General features: G+C 37.9%; 2 protein-coding genes across 20 annotated transcripts in view; one reads left to right on the top strand and one right to left on the bottom strand.

Annotated features, from left to right (window-relative positions):
* Positions 1-22,916, top strand: part of ANKIB1 (ankyrin repeat and IBR domain containing 1) — a 270,873-nt gene that overhangs the window by 55,662 nt on the left and 192,295 nt on the right. The window lies entirely within an intron of this gene.
* The window catches only part of KRIT1 (KRIT1 ankyrin repeat containing), a 44,365-nt gene continuing 34,302 nt past the window's right edge, over positions 12,854-22,916 (bottom strand). For all 19 annotated transcript variants that reach the window (XM_032761093.2, XM_032761101.2, XM_032761096.2 and 16 more), the window contains 2 exons: positions 14,146-14,262; positions 12,854-13,645 (listed from right to left, as the gene is read on the bottom strand). In XM_032761093.2, coding sequence (XP_032616984.1) covers positions 13,577-13,645; positions 14,146-14,262 — 186 coding nt within the window. In that variant the 3' untranslated portion in view covers positions 12,854-13,576. The remainder of the gene's footprint in view (positions 13,646-14,145; positions 14,263-22,916) is intronic.

Here is a 22,916-nt window from a genome sequence, read left to right as displayed (position 1 = left end):
ACTAAATTTAGTATTAATTGAAAGCAAAAAACCCAGAAAGGGAAAATGGCACACATTTGATTTAGGTGAAAATTATTTACTCATTTTTCTATCTGCAGGTGATTTATCATTTCAGGTTCTTTCCCTTCCACTGTCCAACTGGTATATAATCGGTAAATACAAACAAAAATACCAATATCTGTAAAATATAACTAGGAAGGCACGCTATGAAACATAACATAGCATATTCCAAAAGTCAACAAATGATTTGCTGGTTACTGGATTGAAATTATACTTACCTTATTTGCTCATAAAATTGAGTTCATGGCATAATTACATAATTCTGTGGCAAAGCATTTGGTATGCTCTAGGGGAGACCTGTTTTAAAAACAATTGCCTTGGATTTTTTTAATTTTAAAAATAATTTCAAATTTTATTTTTAGTTCAGGGACATACGCACATTTGTTACATGGGCATATTGCATGATGCTGAGGTTTGGGGTATGATTGATCCTATCATCCAGGTACTGAGCATAGTACCCAATCGTTTTTCAACCCTTACCCCCATCCCTCCCTCCCACCTCCACTAGTCCCCAGCGTCTATTATTGCCATCTTTATGTCCATAAGTACCCAGTGTTTAGCTCCCACTTATAAGTGAGGGCATGCGGTATTTGGTTTTCTGTTCCTGAACTAATTCACTTAGGATAATGGCCTCCAGTTGCATGCATGTTGTTGCAAAGGACATCGTTTCATTCTTTTTATGGCTGTGTGGTATTTTATAGTGTGTATATACCACATTTCCTTTATCAAATCCACCACTGATGGGCACCTAGGTTGATTTCATGTCTTTGCTATTGTGAATAGTACCGTGATGAACATACAGGAGTATGTGTCTTTTGGGAGAATAATTTATTTTCTTTTGGATATATACGAAGTGATGGGATTAATCATCAAAGGGTAGTTCTAAGTTCTTTGAGAAGTCTCCAAACTGCTTTCTACAGTGGCTGAACTAATTTACAGTCCCACTCACAGTGTATAAGCATTTCCTTTTCGCCAAAGTTTTGCCAGCATCTATTTTTTGACTTTTTAGTAATAGTCATTCTGACTGGTGTGAGGTGGTATCTTATTGTGTTTTTGATTTGCGTTTCTCTGATTATTATTGATGTTGAACATTTTTTCCCGTTTGTTGGCCGCTTGTGTGTTTTCTTTTGATAAGTTCTGTTCATGTCTTTTGCTCATTTTTTAATAGGGGTTTTTTTTTTTTTTTGCTTGCTCAATTAAGTTCTGTATAGATTCTTTAGAATTTTAGACTTTTGTCAGATGCATAGTTTGCAAATATTTTCTCCCATTCTGTAAGCTGTTTACTCTGTTGATAGTTTCTTTTGCTGTGTAGAAATTTTTTAGTTTAACTAGGTTACACTTGTCAATTTTTGGTTTTGTTTCAATTGCTTTTGAGGACCTAGTCATAAATTATTTCCAAAGGCTGATGTCCATAATTGTGTTTCCTAGGTTTTCTTCTAGTACTCTTACAGTTTGAGGTCTCATATTTAAATCTTTAATCCATGTTGAATTAATTTTTGTATATGCTGATAGTAAGGATCAAGTATCATTCTTCTACATATGGCTAGTCAACTATCCCAGCACCATTTATTGAGTAGGGAGTTCTTGCCCCAGTGCTTATTTTTGTCAACTTTGTTGAAGATTTGATAGCTGTAGGTGCGTGGATTTATTTCTGGGTTCTCTATTCAATTCCATCCGTCTATGTGTCTGCTTTTGTACCAGTACCATGCTCTTTTGGTTACTGTAGCCTTATAATTTGAATTCAAGTAGTGTGATCCTCTAGCTTTGTTCTTTTTGATTAAGATTGCTTTGGCTATTTGGGCTCTTTTTTGGCTGCATATAAATTTTAGAATGTTTTTTTCTAGTCCTGTGAAAAACCACATTAGTAGCTTGATAGAAACAGTGTTCAATCTGGGCCAGGCACGGTGGGTCACACCTGTAATCCCAGCACTTTGGGAGGCCAAGGTGGATGGCTCACCTAAGGTCAGGAGTTTGAGATCAGCCTGGCCCACATGGTGAAACCCTGTTTCTATTAAAAATACAAAAATTAGCTGAGTGTGGTGGCATGGGCCTGTAATCACAGCTACTCGGGAGGCTGAGGCAGGGGAATTACTTGAACCCAGGAGGCAGAGGTTGCAACGAGCTGAGATCGTGCCACTGCACTCCAGCCTGGGTGACAGAGCAAAACTCCATCTCAAAAAAAAAAAGTAGTGTTTCTCAAGTGCTTTGGGCAGTGTGGCCATTTTAACAATATTGATTCTTCCAATCCATGAGCATGGAATGTTTTCCCATTTGTTTACATCATCTATGATTTCCTTCAGCAGTGTTTTGTAGTTCTCCTTGTAGTGATCTTTCACCTCTTTGATTAGATACATTTCTAGGTATTTTATTTTTGTTTATGGCTATTGTAAATGAGATTATGTTCTTGGTTTGGTTCTCAGCTTTAACATTTTTGGTGTATAGAAATGCTACTGATTTTTGTACATTGATTTTTGTATCCTGAAACATTACTGAAGTTATCAGTTCCAGAAGCATTTTGGTGGAGTATTCAGGGTTTTCTAGGTATGGAATCATATCATCAGCAAAGAAAGTTTGACTTCTTTTTTTTTTTTTTTTTTTGAGACGGAGTCTCGCTCTTTCACCCAGGCTGGAGTGCAGTGACGCGATCTCGGCTCACTGCAGGCTCCGCCCCCCGGGGTTCACGCCATTCTCCTAACTCAGCCTCCTGCGTAGCTGGGACTACAGGCGCCTGCCACCTCGCCCGGCTAATTTTTTGTATTTTTAGTAGAGACGGGGTTTCACCATGTTAGCCAGGATGGTCTCGATCTCCTGACCTCATGATCCGCCCGCCTCGGCCTCCCAAAGTGCTGGGATTACAGGCGTGAGCCACCGCGCCCGGCCGACTTTTTATATTTGGATGCTTTTTCTTTCTTTCTCTTGCCTGATTACTCTGGCTAGGACTTCTAGTTCTATGTTGAATAGGAGTGGTGAGAGTGGGCATCAGTTTTGTTCCAGTTCTCAATGGGAATGCTTCCAGTTTTTGCCCATTCAGTATGATGTTGGCTGTGGGTTTGTCATAGATGGCTCTTATTTTGAGGTATGTTCCTTTGAAGCCTAGTTTCCGGAGGGTTATCCTGAAAAGATGTTGGATTTTATCAAAAGCTTTTTCTGCATCTATTGATATGATCATATGGTTTTTGTTTTTAATTATGTTTATTATGTTTATGTGGTGAATCCCATTTACTGATTTCTGTATGTTGAACCAATATTGCATCCCAGGAATGAAGCCTGTGATCATGGTGAATTAATTTTTGAACGGGATGCTGGATTCGACTTGCTATTTTTGCTGAGGATTTTTGTGTCTATGTTCATCAGGGATATTGGCCTGTAGTTTCTCTCACTGTCTTTGTCAGGTTTTGATATCAAGGTAATGCTGGCTTTGTAGAATGAGTTAGGGAGGAATCTCTCTTCCTCATTTTTTTAAAGAATAGTTTCAGTAGAATTGGTACTAGCTCTTCTGTTTATGTCTGGTAGAATTCAGCTGCGAATCCATCTGGTTTGGGGATTTTTTTAGATTTTTTTTTTAATTACTGATTCAATTTTGGAACTCGATACTAGTGTGTTCAGGGTTTCAATTTCTTCTTGATTCAATCTTAGGAAATTGTGTTTCCTGGAACTTAGCCATTTCCTCTAGATTTCCTAAATTGTGTGCATAGAGATTTAATAATAGTCCCTGAAGACCTTTTGTATTTCTGTGGGAATGGTAGTAATGTCATCTTTGTCATTTCTGTGTTTATTTAGATCTTCTTTTTCTTTGCTAATATAGCTAACGGTCTACCAATCTTGTTTATCCTTTCAAAAAAACAATTTTTTTGAAAAGATAAAAAAATTGTTTTTCATTGATTGTATGGATTTTTGGGTCTCAATTTCATTCCGTTTGGCTCTGATTTTAGTTATTTCTTCTCTTCTGCTAGCTTTGCGGTTCATTTGTTGTTTTTCTTGTTCCTCTAGGTGTAATGTTAGATGGTTAATTTGAGATCTTTCTAACTTCTGGAGGTAGGTGTTTTGTGCTATAAAATTTCCTATTAACACTGTTTTGGCTACATCCCAGAGATTTTGGCATGTTGTCTTTGTTTTCATTTATTTCAAAGAATTTAAAAATTTGTTGTTTACCCAAAATCATTCAAGAGCAAGTTGTTTTATTTCCATGTTGTCATATGGTATTGAGAGATCTTCTCAGTAGTGATTTCTATTTTTATTCCACTGTGATCTGAGAGTATGGTTTAGTATAGACTTTTTTGAATTTGAGACTTGCTTTATAGTTGAGCACGTGGTTGACCTCGGAGTATGTTCCATGTCCACATGAGAAAAATATGTATTCTGTGGTTGATGGGTGAATTACTCTGTAGATATCTAGTAGGTCTAATTGGTCAAGTGTTGAATTTAAGTCCAGAATTTCTTTGTTTTCTGCCTTGATGATCTGTCCAGTGCTCTCAATGGGGTGAAGTCCCCCACTATTATTGTGTGACTAAGTCTTTTTGTAGGTCTAGAAGTACTTGTTTTCTGAACCAGGGTGCTCAAATGTTGGGTGTGTATATATTTACGACAGTTCAGTCTTCTTGTTGAACTGAACCCTTTGCCATTATGTAGTGCCCTTCTTCGTCCTTTTTCATGTAGTTGGTTTAGTCTTTTATCTGATATAAAAATAGTGACCTTTTTTGTTTTCTGTTTGTGTGACAGATATTTCTCCAACCTTTTACTTTGAGCCTACGGGTGTCGTCATGTTTGAGATGGATCTCTTGAAGACAGCAGATGGATGGGTCTTGTTTTATTAATCCAACTTGCCAGTTGATAACTTTTTTTTTTTTTTTGAGACAGAGTTTTGCTCTGTCGCTCAGGCTGGAGTGCAATAGCATGATCTTGGCTCACCACAACCTCTGCCTCCCAGGTTCAAGAGATTCTCCTGCCTCAGCCTCCCAAGCAGCTGAGATTACAGGTGCAAGTCACCACACCCAGGTAATTTTTGTATTTTTAGTAGAGATGGGATTTCACCATGTTGGCCAGGCTGGTCTCAAACTCCTGACCTCAGGTGATCCACCCACCTCCCAAAGTGCTGGGATTACAAGGTGTGAGCCACTGTGCCCGGCCTCATTCTGTAGACTTTTAAGTGGGGGTGTTTAGACCATTTACATTCCAGGTTAATATTGTTATGTGTGGTTTTGATCCTATTGCAAAGCTGTTAGCAGTTTGCTCTGTAGTTTCTATTGTGTGGTTGCTTAATAGGTCTATGGGCTATGTACTTAAATGTGTTTTTTGGTAGCATGTATTTTCTTTCACTTCCATGTTTAGAACTCCCTTGAGGATCTCTGGTAAGGCTGGTATAGTGGTAAAGAATTCTCTTCGTGCTTGCTTGTCTGGAAAAGATTTTATTTCTCCTTCGCTTATGAAGCTTAGTTTGGCAAGATATATTATTACTATTATTGAAACAGAGTCTCATTCTGTCACCCAGGCTGGAGTGCGGTGGCATGATCTTGGCTCACTGCAACCTCTGCCTCCCAGGTTCATGTGATTCTCATGCCTCAGCCTCATGAGTGGTTGGGATTACAGATGTGCACCATTACGCCCGGCTAATTTTCATATTTTTAATAGAAAAGGGGTTTCATCATGTTAGCCAGGATGGTCTCGAACTCCTGGTCTCATGTGATCTGCCAGCCTCAGCCTCCCAAAGTGCTGGTATAACGGGCATGAGCCACTGCATCCAGCTATATTATTTTAAACTACACAATTTTGTTCCATATTTTAGGGTACTGTTAGAAAACTGTCATTTTTTCCTTGCTGAATTGTAATGCATACAATTTACTCCCTAGGCAAGTAGGGAAAAATATCAGTAAAGCACAGCAAATGAGAAAGTGGGGGCAGCAAGCTCATTCTCAGGTGGTCCTCAATGTGGGATCATCAACAGAATGGGAGTAAACATTTTTGAGGCTGGGTGCAGCAGTTCACGCTTGTAATCCCAGCACTTTGGGAGGCTGAGGTGGGCAGATCACTTGAGGCAAGGAGTTTGAGACCAGCCTGGCCAACATTGTGAAATGCTGCCTCTACTAAAAATACAAAAATTAGCCAGGTGTGGTGGTGCTCGCTTGTAATTCCAGCTACTAGGGAGGCTGAGATGGGAGGATCACTGGAATCCAGGAGGTGAAAGTTGCAGTAAGCCGAGATAGTGCCATGGCACCCCAACCTGGGTGACAGAGCGAGACTCTCTCAAAAACAAAAACATTTTTGAGACTGCTTTTCAGGGCTGGCCAAAATATATTCCCCTATGTTGTCTCAGTCTTGTGCTATCATTCAATTTTATTAACGTAATCAGTTTTTATTATTCCATATAATTTTAACTAATTTAATAAGCTTCTGTTTTACATTTTTGTTAGGAAAATTTGTATTTCCCCATTTCTAAAATTCATTTGCATTTCCAAGCATACAACTTCTCTGTTAATCTTCTTTGACCACTCACTAAATGGATTTTGGGTACAGACATATTTCTAGTTAAATCTTAATTTTTGGCTGGGCAAGGTAGCTCATGCCTGTAATTCCAGCACTTTGGGAGGCCGAGGTGGGTGGATCACCTGAGGTCAGCAGTTCGAGACCAGGCTGACCAACGTGGTGAAACCCTGTCTCTACTAAAAATACAAAAATTAGCTGGGCATGGTGGCCCATGCCTGTAATCCCAGCTACTTTGGAGGCTGAGGCAGGGGAATCGCTTAAACCCGGGAGGCAGAGGTTGCAGTGAGCTGAGATTGTGCCATTGCACTCCAGCCTGGGCAACAAGAGTGAAACTCTGTCTCAAAAAAACAAAACAAAACAAAACAAAATATATTTTTGAATTTTCAGAACTTGGTTAGCAAGTGCTGATTCTTTAAGTGTATTTTGAAATTTGTCCAGTAAAATTTCCTTTGATAATCAGTTCTGTGAATGTTGACAAATATACTGAGTATGTCAATTACAATCAGAACATCCTCTCCCCTACCACCAAATTTCTCCATGCTGCCCCTTTATATTTCCATATTCCCCCCACACCTATCCTTAACTTTTGGTAACCACTATCTGCTTTCTGATCCTACAGTTTTGCTTTTTCCAGAATGTTATCCAAATGGAATGTTATGGTATACAGTATAACCTTTTGAGTCTGGCTTCTTTCAGTTAGCATAATGCATTTGAGCTTTATCCATGTTGTTCATCCAATAGTTTCTTTTCATTGTTGAGTGGTATGCCATTATATGGATGTACCTGAGTTTATTTATTCACTCAGTGAAGGACATTTGGGTTGTTTCCAGTTTAATTATGAAAAAATTAAAGATGTATTCTACAAACATTTGCATATGAATTGTGTGAATATAAGTTTTAGCTGCCTAGATAAATAACTGGGAGTGGAATGCTGGGTCCTATAGTATATTTAACTTACAAGAAACTAAACTGTTTTCCAAAATGGTTGCTCCATTTTGCATTCCTACTAGCCATGTATGAACTCCAGATCCTCATTCTTTTGCTTTGCTTTTGATGTTTGTTCATGTACATTTAAAAAGCATTTTATTCACCTATCCCTCATACTCATTTAAGAAATATCCATAAGCGAATGTGCTCTGACACTAAAATATGCTGGTCTGCTTTTCCCTAGCAATATTAAATGTTATTTTAAAATTTAAATTTTGCCCATATAAAATTTATTGGATACACAGTACAGAGAATAGTGCCAAGCTATTTCTTTTCTATAGTGATATTCACTTACCAGGATGCTTTGTGGATTGTCCTAAGTTTGCCCATTTCTCAAGTGTTGTCATTCTTTTGCTTGCATCTCACTGTGCTCTCTTCCTGGGTGGCTTCAAATCTATTCGTGGAGTTTCAATTGTCATCTCCTGACAGCCTTTTGAACTTCAGGCCTGGGAACCCTATTGTCTATTGACCATCTCCATCTATGTGTCCCTTGGGAGCCAGGAACTCAATACATTTCTTCAAAACTTCCTCCCCTAGTCCCTATTTTAGGCAGTATATGGTACCATTTTCCCATATGTCCAGGACAGAAAGAGGATAATTATTCATTACTCCTACCTCTTCCTTATTTCTCGTATCTAAAAGGTCACTGGGTTTTGTCAAAATATTCTTTTCTCCCATTGCCATTATCTTAGCTTAAGTCCAGACTGCATTATACCTTCTTGCTCAGAACCACCTCTTTGAGCCCTTCTGTAGAAGGTGATGACCCAGGGTGATCTTTCGACACACACATCTGAGCTAATCAAGTCCTAAGGGCTCCAATGGCTCCTCATTAACAGGAAACACAATACCCTTCAAAACTTGATCCTTTTTTTTAAACCACTCCACCTATATCTCCTTTATTTGACAAATGTCTGAATTCAGAAGCCAGACTGCCAGATGTTGAATTCTGACACCCCAACTTACTAGTTTTTGACCTTACACAAATAACATAGCCTCTCTGTATACAACTGTTCAAAGTTATACAATATACAAAAATGAAAACATTTACATCACTCTGTTAGAAACTATGGGTCCTAAGATTTTAAAGATAGAAAACAAGTATTATTTTATGTTTTTATTATAACCATACATCATGTATCTGACTGACTTATACTCTGGAGTTAGGCTGCCTAGGTATGAATCTGAGCTCCACCACTCATTGGTTTGGAAAGTAATTTAACCCAACTTCAATTTTCTTATCTGTAAAATGGGAATAATAGTATCTGCCTCATAGTGATTGTTGTCAGCAATAAATGAATTAATATCCCAGAAGTGCTTCAAATAATGCCAATAGTGTAGTAAGAGTCACTTAAAGTAGTAGCTATTATTATAATTTAAATAATGAGGACATAAGTTCCTAATTTCCCACCCATGTGGGTGCCCTTCCAATGAATCCTGAACAACCTGGTACTTCCTTTTATCACAGAAATTAGCACAATGTATTGAAACTGTTTTTCTCATCTACACCCTAAGATGTCTGAAAGATATTCTTTGTCTTAAATACTCTGGCCTCTAAGATCCCCGAGAGCTTGATGCTTCTGCTTTAGGGCCTTTACAGTCTGCCTATGCCTCCCTCTCCAAACACCATAAATAACACTAGAGGTTTTCTGCTGTGCTTATGAATACAAACGTTAAATGAGAATCATACCATCATAGATGGATTTTTGGTGAGAAAATATTTTCTTGCATGCACTCAAGCCTATCTCTCTCTCTCTGTCTCTATCCATCTATTCTCACATGCATTCAAGCCTATCTTGTCTATCATCTAATCCTTGCATAGACGCAAGTCTATCTAATCTATCATCTATCTACCTACCTACCTACCTAGAGTCAGGGGCTTGCTCAGTCACACAGCCTGGAGTACAATGGTGCAATTATAGCTCACTGCAGCCACAAACCCCTGTGCCCAAGAAATCCTTCCACTTCAGCCTCCTGAGTAGCTGGGACTACAGGTGTATAACATCACTCCTGGCTATTTTTTATTTTTGTAGAGATGGAGATCTTGCTATGTTGCCCAGGCTGGTGTGGTCTCGAACTCCTGGCCTCAAGTGATTCTCCCACTTTGGCCTTCCAAAGCGCTGGGATTACAGCGTGAGTAACCATGCCCAGCCTCAAGCCAATTAAGTGTCTTGATCAGTTTTCTACACAGTGCAGCAAAAACAAATTATGCTTTCACAGAAATTATTTTCACTGAGAGCATCATTTTCTATGTTAATGATAAGGCAACAAATTGATTCCCCAATCTGTTTTTTGCACATATAAATTCTTTTAGAGGGCCAGACACAGTGGCTCATGCCTGTATCCTAGCACTTTGGGAGGCCAAGGAGGGTGGATCACCTGAGGTTAGGAGTTTGAGGCCAGCCTGGTCAACATGGTGAAACCCTGTCTCTACTAAAATACAAAAATTAGCCGGGCATGGTGGTGCACGTCTGTAATCCCAGCTACTCAGGAGGCTGATGAGGCAGGAGAATGGGTTGAACCCAGTGGGGTGGAGGGTGCAGTGAGCTGAGATCACGCCACCGCACTCCAGCCTGGGCGACAGAACAAGACTGTGTCTCAATCATTCAATCAATCAATAAATATTCTTTTAGAGTTTTTGCCATTGATTTCTCAGGATCAAATAAAAAAATCTAAATTTTATTAATGCAATTCCTCTATTAAGTTTGGTCAATAACCAGAAAGTTTTACTTTGTTGAATATTTCTATCAAGTCTAATTTTCCTAGGGTCAATTTTGGCCACTTTTTTCTTTTCTTTTTTTTTTTTTTGCCCATTATTGGCTAAATTTTGGCCATTTTTAATCTTGTGGTTCTTCAGTAAGTTTTCTCTAATACATTTATCATGTGCAGTATTAGCTATTCTGGTTTTATTTGTATAATGAAAATTAATTTGTTGTGATTTGGATAAACAATTACTTGAATTTGGATCACAACTGAAAACGAGTAATTGTAAATCCCCTCATCAGTTCTCCAGGTCTGTCTTTTGGGGTCAAAACATCTCACTTCATTTCCCTTCCAGCTGTACTGCCTTCACATAACTAATTCCTGCTCACATGTCAGATGCCAACTCAAGCATCACTTGCTCAGGAAAGCCTCTCCTGATCCCTACTAGATCAAGGGTCCCTGTTAATGCTGAGATTTTTTTCTTTCATCACAGTAATTAGCGTTACAATTATATATTTCCATGATAATTTATTGTCTCCCTCAGACTTTGTTCTCTGAAAGCAGGGATTTTGTTTTCCTTACCACTGGGTCCCTGGCACATAAAAGGCACTCAAATTTACTGAAAGAATGATGAAAGGAAAATGGTATCTTATCTTGATCCCTAGAGCACATATAATGCCTGATCAATACTAGGCATTCATTAAAAGCTGTTTAGATTTCCCTATTTATTTCTGGATTGTTATGGTCTGAAAGATAATGATCAATTTTTTTCTCAATACTAATTTTTAAAATTGAATTTTTAATGCTATATATTTTTAAGCCTTTAATAACTATGCTACTCTAATAGTCTCCTATTCCTTTCTTATTAGGGCTGCTATACTGTACATCTGCAGGAGGGTAAACTGTATTCCACAGAGCAGGAGGTTGTTTGATGTGGTATCATTGCATCCTCACCTCTCTCTGTGAAAGGAAACACATTCGGCTATCTCCTAAAGTTGCTTATAATTACAGTTCTAATTCCTAACTGTACATCATAAGTACATAGAATACTTTAAGAACAGAAATGCTTGGGTCTCACTCTAAAATTATTGAATCAGAAAGTACTGAATTTCCCCACATGACTGAGGAGTTAGGAAACAATGGGAGCATAGGATGAGTATGGGAGAAGTGGTTAGACAATAATCTGGATAGGCAGCTTAGCAACAGCGTACTAAGGGCCTTGGTTTCAATACTAAATAATTCGGAATTTAATTCTACATATAGTGGTAACCATTAACGATTTTCACAGTGTAATGAAATAATCAGACTGATGAGAAAGCTTAACTTGGCATCAGTGTGGCAGATAGGCAGGAAGGGTACAGAGCCTGAGTCAGGGGTAGGAAGCTACTACAAGCTAAGGAATGGATGGTGAGGACTTGAACTAGACTGGCTGCAGTGCAAGCTGGGAGGAAGAAAATGAGAAAGGACTCCCAAAACATCAGATAGGACTTTGATCCACAAAATATGTAAGTTGGGGAAAGGCTGGACACCATAACAGTATTTCCAGGCTAAGCAACTGAATGCAGTTCGATGATGTCATTAACCAAATAGGGAATATAGTGGAAGGACAGAATGAAGCAAATAGAGGAAATAAATTCTATTTCCAGCTATGTTTCAACTGAAGTTCTTTGTAGACCATTTAGATGGACCTAGAACAAGTATAACTTGGAAATTAAGATTTGGAGTTCAGAAAAGAAGTTGAGGCTAAAATCTTAGGTTTGGGAGTCAACAGGGTATTTGGTAACAGTTGAGGACATTAGAATGAAGGGAACTGAACAGGGTATTGTTCATGTAGAATCAAAAGTACCTAGCACAGAATTAAAGATAAATCAGGCTTTCTTGTTAACTTTACTTAACCATACAATCTTAATTTTAATAAGGCCTACACATAGTACCATTAAAAATAAGCAGAAGTTAATGTGAAGAATAGTAATATAAAAATTATCTGCAAACTGTAGGACAACTTTAAATATGACTATATCTCTGAACTTATTTAGAATTCATCACTTTAGTTTGGAAAGACTGTAGTTTCTAGCTTATGAATAGCACATTCATCAAGTTGGCTCCTCATCTATATCACTGCTTCCCTAAATGAAACAATCAGATATCTGGTGATTTACTTCCTACAAAGTAAAGTCAATATACATAAACTATTAAGTCAACTCATAAAAAATACAGCATGTATTTAACAAATGCAACTTCTAATATCAAGAGATTATCACTTAAAATGTGTCTATGTATGTGTGTGCTTGTGTGCCAGGCAGTTTTGTGAAATTTCTCAACTTTAATAATCGAAATTCCTTATTGGGTCTGGAATTATTTTAACAGCAAAAAAGAAAAAACAAAACCAAATTTAAGTTCACAAGGCCATGCTACTTCCAGAGAGTGAATGCCCTTGTTTGGAATGGGTCTCTGAAATCTTCATTTTTAAGAGGCATCTAGGTAATTATGATGCAAGGAGTTCATGAACTATACTTTGAGAAACATTACCATATATCAGATTTACATTTTAACTAAGACTTTTTAAAAAATGTTGAGAAGTGTTTATAGACTGCAGAAGACTGTTTTAAATAACAGTGTTATATGGTTCAAGTAGAAAACACATTTTCTTTATTCAAATCACGTTGACATTCAGTATATTTTGAAATACACATGAAGTTATACCAAAGCTACATTTTAATCTCATCACATTCCACCCCAAATTCTTTACCATTTACCAAAAATAACTTTTTATAAAGCTTACTATTTTGTCTAATATTATACAATCAATCTATAACTTTTCGTGTTTCTCTCAAAAATTAGAATAGCTTATGAGAATATTATATAAAACTAATTGGTATATTACACACCAAACATAAGTACAGATTCTGTACAATGTAATAGTATACATATATATTACAAGAGACTAAATGCCTTGTTGAAAGTAATTTTGTTTTTTTTTTTTTTGAGATGGAGTCTTGCTCTGTCACCCAGGCTAGAGTGCCGCAGTGCAATCTTGGCTCACTACAACCTTCACCTCCTGGGTTTAAGCGATCTCCCACCTCGGCCTCCCTAGTAGCTAGGATTATAGGTGCCCGCCACCATGCCCAGCTAATTTTTGTATTTTTGTAGAGACAGGGTTTCACCATGTTGGCCAGGCTGGTCTTGAACTCCTGACTTCAGGTGATCCACCTGCCCCAGCCTCCCAAAGTGCTGGGATTACAGGGGTGAGCCACCATGCTTGGCCAAAAGTAGTATTTTAAGAAATCTTTCATGGAAAAAAAACTCTGCATTACAGAATGTGGTGGCTTGAGTAACAGTTACTTCTCTTTCATGAATTTCTTTCAGTAGGCATTAACTGTCCATTTAGTTTCATTAACAGTTTTACCACGAGACCAGCCTACAAAGTAAAACATGTCAATAATAAATATAAAACATGTAAGAATGTTTAAAGGACATTCATGACACTGGGCAGTTCCCTATCTATTTGAAAGGGAACTTTCTTATCAGGAGACAGCTTGTTAAGAGAGAGTATAGAGGTGGATATTTACTCAGGCTTTTTGAAGGGACTTAAGAAGCAATCTGCTGGATACAGCTAGGGGGCACAGGTAGCTCAAGGAGAGGGAAGGACTACCTAATAACTTGATAGAAGAGACAGGAAATACTGACCAGAATGAAAAGACATGGCAAAAGAGTTTGTTATAAAACTGAAATAAACTATACAGATAAGTTTCTGATTTTTCCTTGCTTAGAAGGCCTGGCTTTATTCCTTGGTCTTAAATATTTTAATTTCATGGAATATTACAGGTTTTCCTTGAAGTTAAATGGATGTCACTTTCAAAAAAAGAAATAACTTTACTAACACAATAGTTTATGAAGTCCAAAATAAATGATACTTACCTGTTTTGTATGTACTATAAAGCTCATTTTATTTTCCATGCTATGGATCTGAAAACAAGTATCAGTATCTCCCAATTGCCACATAAAACAACCATACTTAAGACTGATGAGTAAAGCCTGCAACATAATTGGAAATAACTATATTGAAATACATATTAAAAACATCATCTATTTTATCTTACTCTCCATGTTTATGTAGTCTGGTCTAAATATAATGGTTCAGAATGCTCTTTCTAAAAATTATTATACTTTAAGTTCTGGGGTACATGTGCAGAATGTGCAGTTTTGTTACATAGATATACACGTGCCATGGTGGTTTGCTGCACCCATCAACCCGTCACCTACATTAGGTATTTCTCCTAATGCCATCCCTCCCCTAGCCCCCTACCCCCTGAGAGACCCCGGAGTGTGATGTTCCCCTCCCTGCGTCCATGTATTCCTCATTGTTCAACTCCCACTTATGAGTGAGAACATGCGGTGTTTGGTTTTCTGTTCTTGTGATAGTTCAACTCCCACTTATGAGTGAGAACATGTGGTGTTTGGTTTTCTGTTTGCTGAGAATGATGGTTTCCAAGAATGTTTTAATGAAGCCTTTTCAAAGCACCCCACACTAACCTCACACAGCCTGCAGCACAGAATCCCATAGATTGGTAGACTCTCAGGAGAGTGCTGTGAGCAATATTTGTTGTATAAGATTGACAAAAATTTTTAAAGATGTCAATTCTATCCATGGCTTTCAGGATAATGAAAGGTACTACCTTTATTTTCTTTCTGCAGGTTAAAAGCTATCTCTTTATTCAGTATCTTTCTTTTGAATATTTACATAGTACTTTCAGATTGTAGTTTATGCAACTGGGTTAACATGTTTACTTAGACAATCTCATCCCACTGAAAATAAGTACACTGATATATTTATTGTAAAAGTAAGCACAATTTAAAAAATTACTAACATACCTTTCATAAATTCATCAGAGCTATTTTTTTAAGGATAGTCAAGTGAAGCACTGGGAGTGGAGAAGAACTGTAATTGGTTGTGATCAAATAGTTGTAAATACTACTGCACATGGACCAGCCAACAACAGAACTATTTATAAAGCAGTATTAATGATTCCTACACTTTCCTAATATAATACTGTATATAAGCAGACATTCAATATATCCTTGTTAATAACAATTCTCTTCTAGCAGTAACTTCCATTTTCTTGCCCTAAACATATATTATTTGTGTACATATAAACAAAGAAAGTGTTTATGGCATTTTTAAGATACATATGTTTAGAAGCATTCATTTTCTATAAATAGTGATTCTTACAATATTGACCACAAATACTAAGAATGTGCCAGAAATATAATGGGTTAGGGGATTTTTAAAGTGAGGTTCTGTCTGGGAGGCAGAGGTTGCAGTGAGCCGAGATCACGCTACTGCACTCCTGCCTGGGCAACAGTGGGACTCCTTCTAAATAAATAAATAAATAAAATAAAGTGAGGTTCTGTGAATGAAACACAGATAATTTATGTGAGTATACATTAAGTATAAGGAAAAACTAATAGTATCTTTTAAAAATGGCTATCTACATTTACATTGTAAAATATAACCTTAGACATAGGAGGATTCACTAAAATAGCTACTTATGAAGGTACAGACTGAAACAGAGTCAAGATATCATACTACCTTAAACTGCCTTCTCTTTTAAATCAATCACCTGAAATTTCTTTATTCAAAAGCCACAAAACAGTCCATTAATATGGCTTCAAAACAGTTCAATATACAGAAAAAAATACAACTGTAGTATAGTTACTTCTCAATTATGGAAGTCAAATTTCCAACAAAAGTACTGAGCCTGTAGTTATAGAAGATAGAAACAATTGATATGAAAAACACAACTGTGTCCCATGGTTTTTCCTATCTCTGACGCTAATGTACCCCATGTAGTGTTTTAAATGCAAATAAAGGTATTTTTGCAGATGAAGGTGTTTGCTATATTTTTGCTAAGCTTGTTGAATGCAATCCTAGTAGACCTTGGTAAATCTAAGACAACTTAGGACAAGCTGGTTGTTCCCACATTTGACGGCTGAAATATGTAATTATCTTAAAGCTTTGAAAGGTGCCATAAATTTATCAGTGGTTTACAGAGAACAAGGTAGTGACTAGATGGATAGAAAATATCTTTACTCTTTGGTTCAATCACCTGTTTAGATACCCAAGGATAGCATTTCTATTTATAGTTCAAGAAATTGAACCTCTTATCTAAGGAAAAAGCAGACTGTTAATTAAGAATATTATTGTCATCCTTCTGTCTGTTACTGCTATCTCATTTATTTGAATCCTGGATCAGAGTATTATACATAATATGAAATGTTACATTTAAGTGTTAAATAATATCACTAAACCTTCATTTGAATACTATATAAAACTTTGTATTATGGCCAAAAATTGTAAAGCTAACAAACATAAAATATAGTTTAGAGAAATGGCACAGCATCACCATCCAGTTCTATGAAGAATGATTTGCAGATGTTAGCATAAAATGCTCTGAAACGGCAGAGGAAAAATTTCTTGAAATGCTGGGGGGGCATTTCTCCTTCATTTCCTTTAATGAACTTAGTACAAGAGAAATAGAAAAGTGGTTACAAGCTAATAAACAGTGGCCTATTTTGTGCAGGCAAAATAGTTTTAACAGAAAATGAGGATGGTGTGGTGGCTCACACCTGCAATCCCAGCACTTTGAGAGGCCAAGGTGGGAGAATCACCTTGTAGAGATAAGGTCTCACTTTGTTGCCCAGACCAGGAGTTTGAGACCAGCTTGGGCAACAAAGTGAGACCCTATCTCTACAAATAATAAAAAAATTAGCTGAGTGTGGTGACATATGGCTGTAGTCCCAACTACTTGGGAGGCTGAGGCAGGAGGACTGCCTGAGCCTAGGAGTTTGCAGCTGCACTGAGCTATGATGATGCCACTGCACTCCAGCCTGGGCAACAGAGTGAGACTGTGTCCCAAGGGGAAAAAAAAAAAAAAAGGAAAGAAAAAGAAAATGATAAGCAAATGACCCAAAAGCAAGGTGACCGTAAGAGAGCAGTCCCCAACCTTTTTGGTGCCAGGGATCGGTTTCATGGCAGACAATTTTTCCACAGACAGGGGTGTCGGGGATAGTTTTGGGATGATTCAAGCGCATTTCATTTATAGTGCACTTTATTTCTATTACTATTATATTGTAATATGTAATGAAATAATTATACAACTCACCATAATGTAAAATCACTGGGAGCCCTGAGCTTGTTTTCCTGCAACTAGATGGTCCCATCTGGGGGTGATGGGAGACAGTGACAGATCATCAGGCATTACATTCTCATAAGGGGCATGAAACCTAGATCCCTTGCATGTGCAATTCAAAAGAGGGTTCATGTTCCTATGAGAATCTAATGCCACCATTGATCTGACAGGAGGCAGAGTTCAGACGGTAATGCAAGTGATAGGGAGTGGCTGTAAATACAGATGAAGCTTCGCTTGCTGCTCATTTCCTACTGTGTGTGTGCCGGTTCCTTACAGGCCATGGACCGGTACCAGTCCGTGGCCTGGGGGATGGGGACCCCTGCTAAAAGAGACTTCAAGAAATTAAGCTCCAGGTCATCACTAAAATCAGACTCTATTCCACCCTATGTTCCTATATATTTTATCTCCATTCACATGTGTATCTATGAAAGTAACTATTGCCCTTAAAGATGACCCTGAAAATTAATATAAAATGACTAAACTATGACGGGGATATTTCAGGAAGTTATGTGATTATAAAGACCTATTAAGACACATAAAGGGGCAAGCACGGTGGCTCATACCTGTAATCCCAGCACTTTGGGAGGGCGAGGCAGTCGGATCACCTGAGGTCAGGTGTTTGAGACTGGCCTGACCAACATGGAGAAACCCCCTCTCTACTAAAAATACAAAATCAGCCAGGTGTGGTGGCACATGCCTGTAATCCCATCTAGTTGGGAGGCTGAGGCAGGAGAATCGCTTGAACCCCAGAGGCAGAGGTTACGGTGAGCCAAGATCGCACCATTGCACTGCAGCCTGGGCAACAACAGCAAAACTCATCTCAAAAAAAAAAAAAAAAAAAAAAGAAAAGACACATAAAAATGAAGAAAATAAAAACTGGGTTTACAGTGAAATTTCCTAATCGAAGTGCCTTTTAAAAATGTGTAAGCTTCGTTATTACTTTAACTGATTTGGTCTATTCTTAACAAATCTTAATCAACAAATTACGAGGCAGGTGGATCACTTGAGGTCAGAAGTTCGAGACCAGCCTGGCAAACATGGTGAAACCCCGTCTCTATTAAAAACACAAAAATTAGGTGGGCTTGGTGGTTCATGCTTGTAATCCCAGCTACTTGAGAGGCTAAAGCGGGAGGACTGCTTGAACCTAGGAGGCAGAGGTTGTAGTGAGCCAAGATCACACCACTGCAGTCCAGCCTGGGTGACAGAGCAATACTCTGTCTCAAAAAACAAAACAAAACAAAACAAATTAGATTTTATTTTTATTAGCTTCCTATTATAAACTAAAAAGCTGTTCATCCTATTTAAATGTGTTAAATATGCCAAAAAATGACTGATAAACCTATATTTTATAATGACTTATGGTTAGAAAAAGGCATACCATAAACTAACTTCTAACTGAAGAGCTCTAAAGTGGGACTGAAAAGGGTCTGACCCACCTACTGCTGCTGTCACCTGTGCACATAGTGCCAGGAGGTCAACCCACCTGCCTGCCACCAGCACCTGCAAACTCCAGAGGTGGGCTTGGAGAGAAGCCTGCCCTGCCCACCACTGCCACCAGCACACATTGTCTAGAGTCCTAAGGATAAGCCTGCCCTGCCCACTGCCACTGTCAACTGTGCCTAAGCATGCCATCTAAGGGCCTGAGAACCGACTCAACTAGCACGCTGCTGCCATTGCCTGCACACACCATCAGAGGGCCTGACGACAGGCCTGTTCTGCCTGCCGTTGGTGCCTGTGCATGTCATCTGGGGGCTTAAGGATTGTTATGCTCTGCCTATGCCTGCTGGCGCTCACATGCCAGGAAAGGGCCTGAGGAAAGGCATGCCCTGCCTACTGGCACAACTACTATTGCCTGAGCACTGGCCTGCCTGGAGTCACAGTCCCCAGAAAAGCCTACTACAACCTTCATTAACAACCACAGTCTAAGCCACTGAGGGACTCTTAGACACCACTAATGCTTATTAAAGCTGAAGAAATCATAGGGAGACTATACTACTGCACTCACCCAGAATCAAAGCCAAGCACCCTATCCAACCAACACTATAGCTACATCTACAGGAAAAAGTCTTTCCCTACAAAAGCCAATGCATAAAATAGGAAGAAGTGACATCAGATGTACAGATATAAACATAAGGATACAAAAAAACATTGAAAAGCAAGAAAACATGACACCTTCAAAGGAAAACAATAATTCTTCAGTAACAGATCCTCCCCCCAAATTCTGAAATGCCTAACAAAAAAACCAAAATAATGATATTAAAGAAACTCAGTGTGACCCAAGACATATAAGATAACAAAAGTACATAATCCTGGAATGGAAGAACTCAATAAATGAAATAAAAAGCTTTAACAATAGACTAGATCAAGCAGAATACAGAATTTGTAAACCTGAAGGTATCTTAACCCAGGCAGACAAAAAAAAAAGAAAGAAAGAAAAAATAAAAAAGAATGAAGAAAGCCAATGTGACATGTGGGGACACCATAAAGTGACCAAACATTTGAATTCTGAGATTTTAGAAGGAGAAGAAATGGAGAAAGACAAAGAAAACCTACTCGAAGACATAATAGCTGAGAACTCCCTAAGTCTTGTAAGAGATGTAGACATCAAGATACAGGAAGCTCAAAGATACCCAAGCAGATCTGACCTAAAAAGGTCTTTCCCAAGGCATGTTATAGTCAAACTGTCAAAACTCAAAGACAACAAGAGAATTCTAAAAACCATAAGATAAATGCATCAGGTCACATATAAGGACATTGCCATCAAACAAACAACAGATTTCTCAGAAGAAACTACAGGCCAGAAGAGCCTGGGATGATGTGTTTAAAATGCTAAAAGTTAAAAAAAAAAAAGGCTTTATATTAGGTTGGTGCAAAAATAACTGCAATTTTTGCCATTGTTATTAGATCTAAAGGGAAAGACAGACCCCAATACAATAATAGTTGGGGAATTCGACACCCCATTCTCAACACTGAATGGATCAAAATAAATTAACAAAGAAACACTGGATTTAAACTGCACTTTAGACTAAATGGATCTAACAGCCAGGTGCAGTGGCTCACGCCTGTAATCCCAGCACTTTGGGAGGCCGAGGTGGTTGGATCATCTGTGGCCAGGAGTTTGAGACCAGCGTGGGCAATATGGCTACACCTCGTCTCTACTAAAAACACAAAAATTAGCCAGGTGTGGTGGCACGTGCCTGTAATCCCAGCTACTCAGGAGGCTAAGGCAGGATAATTGCTTGAACTCAGGAGGCAGAGGTTTTACAGTGAGCTGAGATTGCTCACTGCACTCTAGCCTAGGCGACAGAGCAAGACTCTTGTCTCTAAAAAAATATAAACAAACAAACAAACAAATACATGGATCTAACAGACATTTACAAAACATTTCATCCATCAGCTGCAGAATACACATTCTCCAGGATACATCATCTGTTAGGCCAAAAAACAAGTCCCAATAAATTTTGTAAAAGTATCTTCTCAGATCACAATGAAATAAAACTATAAATCAGTAACAAAAGAAATTTTGGGAACTGTACAAATAAATGGAAATTAAACAACATGCTCCTGAATGAACATTGGGTCAATTAAAAAATTAAGAAGGAAATAAAAAGATTTCTCAAATGCAATGAAAATGAAAACACCATATACCAAAACCTAAGGGATGTAGTAAAAGCAGTATGAGAGGGAAGTTTACTGCAATAAACATCTATGGCAAAAAAGTAGGAAGATCTCAAACACTTAACGATGCACCTCAAGGAACTAGAAAAGCAAGAAAAAACCAACCCTGAAATTAGCAGAAGGAAAGAAATAAGAAAGATCAGACCAGAACTAAAAGAAAGACAGACTTAAAAAAAAAAAAAAAAAGAAAAAAATTACAAAGGATCAACAAAATGAAAAGTTGGTTCTTCAAAAAGATAAAACGAATAAACTGTTAGGTAGACTAACCAAGAAAGAAAGAAAATCCGAATAAACAAAATCATAAATGATAAAAGAGACATTGTAACTGAGACCACAGAAATAACAAAGACTCCTTAGAGACTATTAGGACCAACGACAGGCTAACAAATTGGAAAACCTAGAGGAAAAAGATAAATTCCTGGACACAGACAACCTACCAATACTGAACCAGGAAGGAAAAGAAAGCCTCAACAGATAAATTCTTGGTAATGAGGTTGAATCAGGAACAAAAAGTCTCTCAATAAACAAAAACCAGATGACTTCACTGCTAAATTCTACCAAACCTATTAATGAAGAACTAATACCAATTTTCTCAAAATGGCCCAAAAAACAGAAGAGGATTCTTCCTAATTTATTCAACAAGGCCAGCATCATTCCAATAACAAAACCAGACAAGGACACAACAAAAAAAGAAAACAAGAGTCCAACAGTCCTGATAAACATAGATGCAAAAATCATCCACAAAATACTACCAAACTGCGTCCAACAACACATCAAAAAGATAACACACCATGACCAAATGGGATTTATGCCTGGGAGGCAAGGATGATTCAACATATGCAAATTAATAAATGTGATACAATCAATAGAATGAAGGACAAAAACCATATAATAGTTTCAATAAGTGCAGAAAAAGAATTTCATGAAGTTCAATATCCTTTCGTGATGAAAAAAAAAAAAAACCTCTCAGCGAATTCACATAGAAGGAACATACTTCAATCAATAAAGGCCATATATGACAAACCCACAGCTAATATCATACTGAAAGGGGAAAAGCTGAAAGCCTTTCTTATAAGAACTAGAATAAGACAAGGATACCCCACTTTCAACCACTCTTAATCAACATAGTACTGAAGTACTGGAAGTCCTAGACAGAGCATCAGGTAAGAGAAAGAAATAAAAGCCATACAAATTGGTAAACAGGAAGTCAAACTGTCCCTCTCTGCAGATGACATGATCTTATATACAGAAAGACCTAGACTCTACCAAAAAACTAATAGAACTGATAAAACAAATTCAATAAAGTTGCAGGACACAAAACAAAATTCACGTACAAAAATAAGTAGTATTTCTATACACCAATAATGAACCAGCTGAAAAAGAAATCAAGAAAGCAATCTCATTTACTACAGCTAGTAAAAAAAATCAAATAACTGAGAATAAATCTAACTAAAAAAGTGAAAGACCTCTGTAATGAAAACTACAAAACACCGATAGAAGAAATTCAAGAGCACACAAAAAAATGGAAAGATATCCGTGCTCATGGATTGGAAGAGTTAATATTGTTAAAATAGCAATATAGGCCAGGCGCGGTGGCTCATGCCTGTAATCCCAGCACTCTGGGAGGCCGACGTGGGTGGATCACCTGAGGTCAGAAGTTCAAGACCAGCCTGGCCAACACGGTGAAACCCTGCCTCTACTAAAAATACAAAAGAAAAAAAAATTAGCTGGGCATGGTGGTGCAAGCCTGTAATCCCAGCTACTTGGGAGGCTGAGGCAGGAAAACTGCTTGAACCCAAGAGGTAGAGGTTGCAGTGAGCC

Source organism: Hylobates moloch, unplaced genomic scaffold, assembly GCF_009828535.3.
Source record: "Hylobates moloch isolate HMO894 unplaced genomic scaffold, HMol_V3 SCAFFOLD_1, whole genome shotgun sequence".
In the NCBI taxonomy this organism is placed as follows: Eukaryota; Metazoa; Chordata; class Mammalia; order Primates; family Hylobatidae; genus Hylobates; species Hylobates moloch.
The sequence above is the reverse complement of the archived record's forward strand: the minus strand, read 5'-3'. Positions and strand labels throughout refer to the sequence as shown.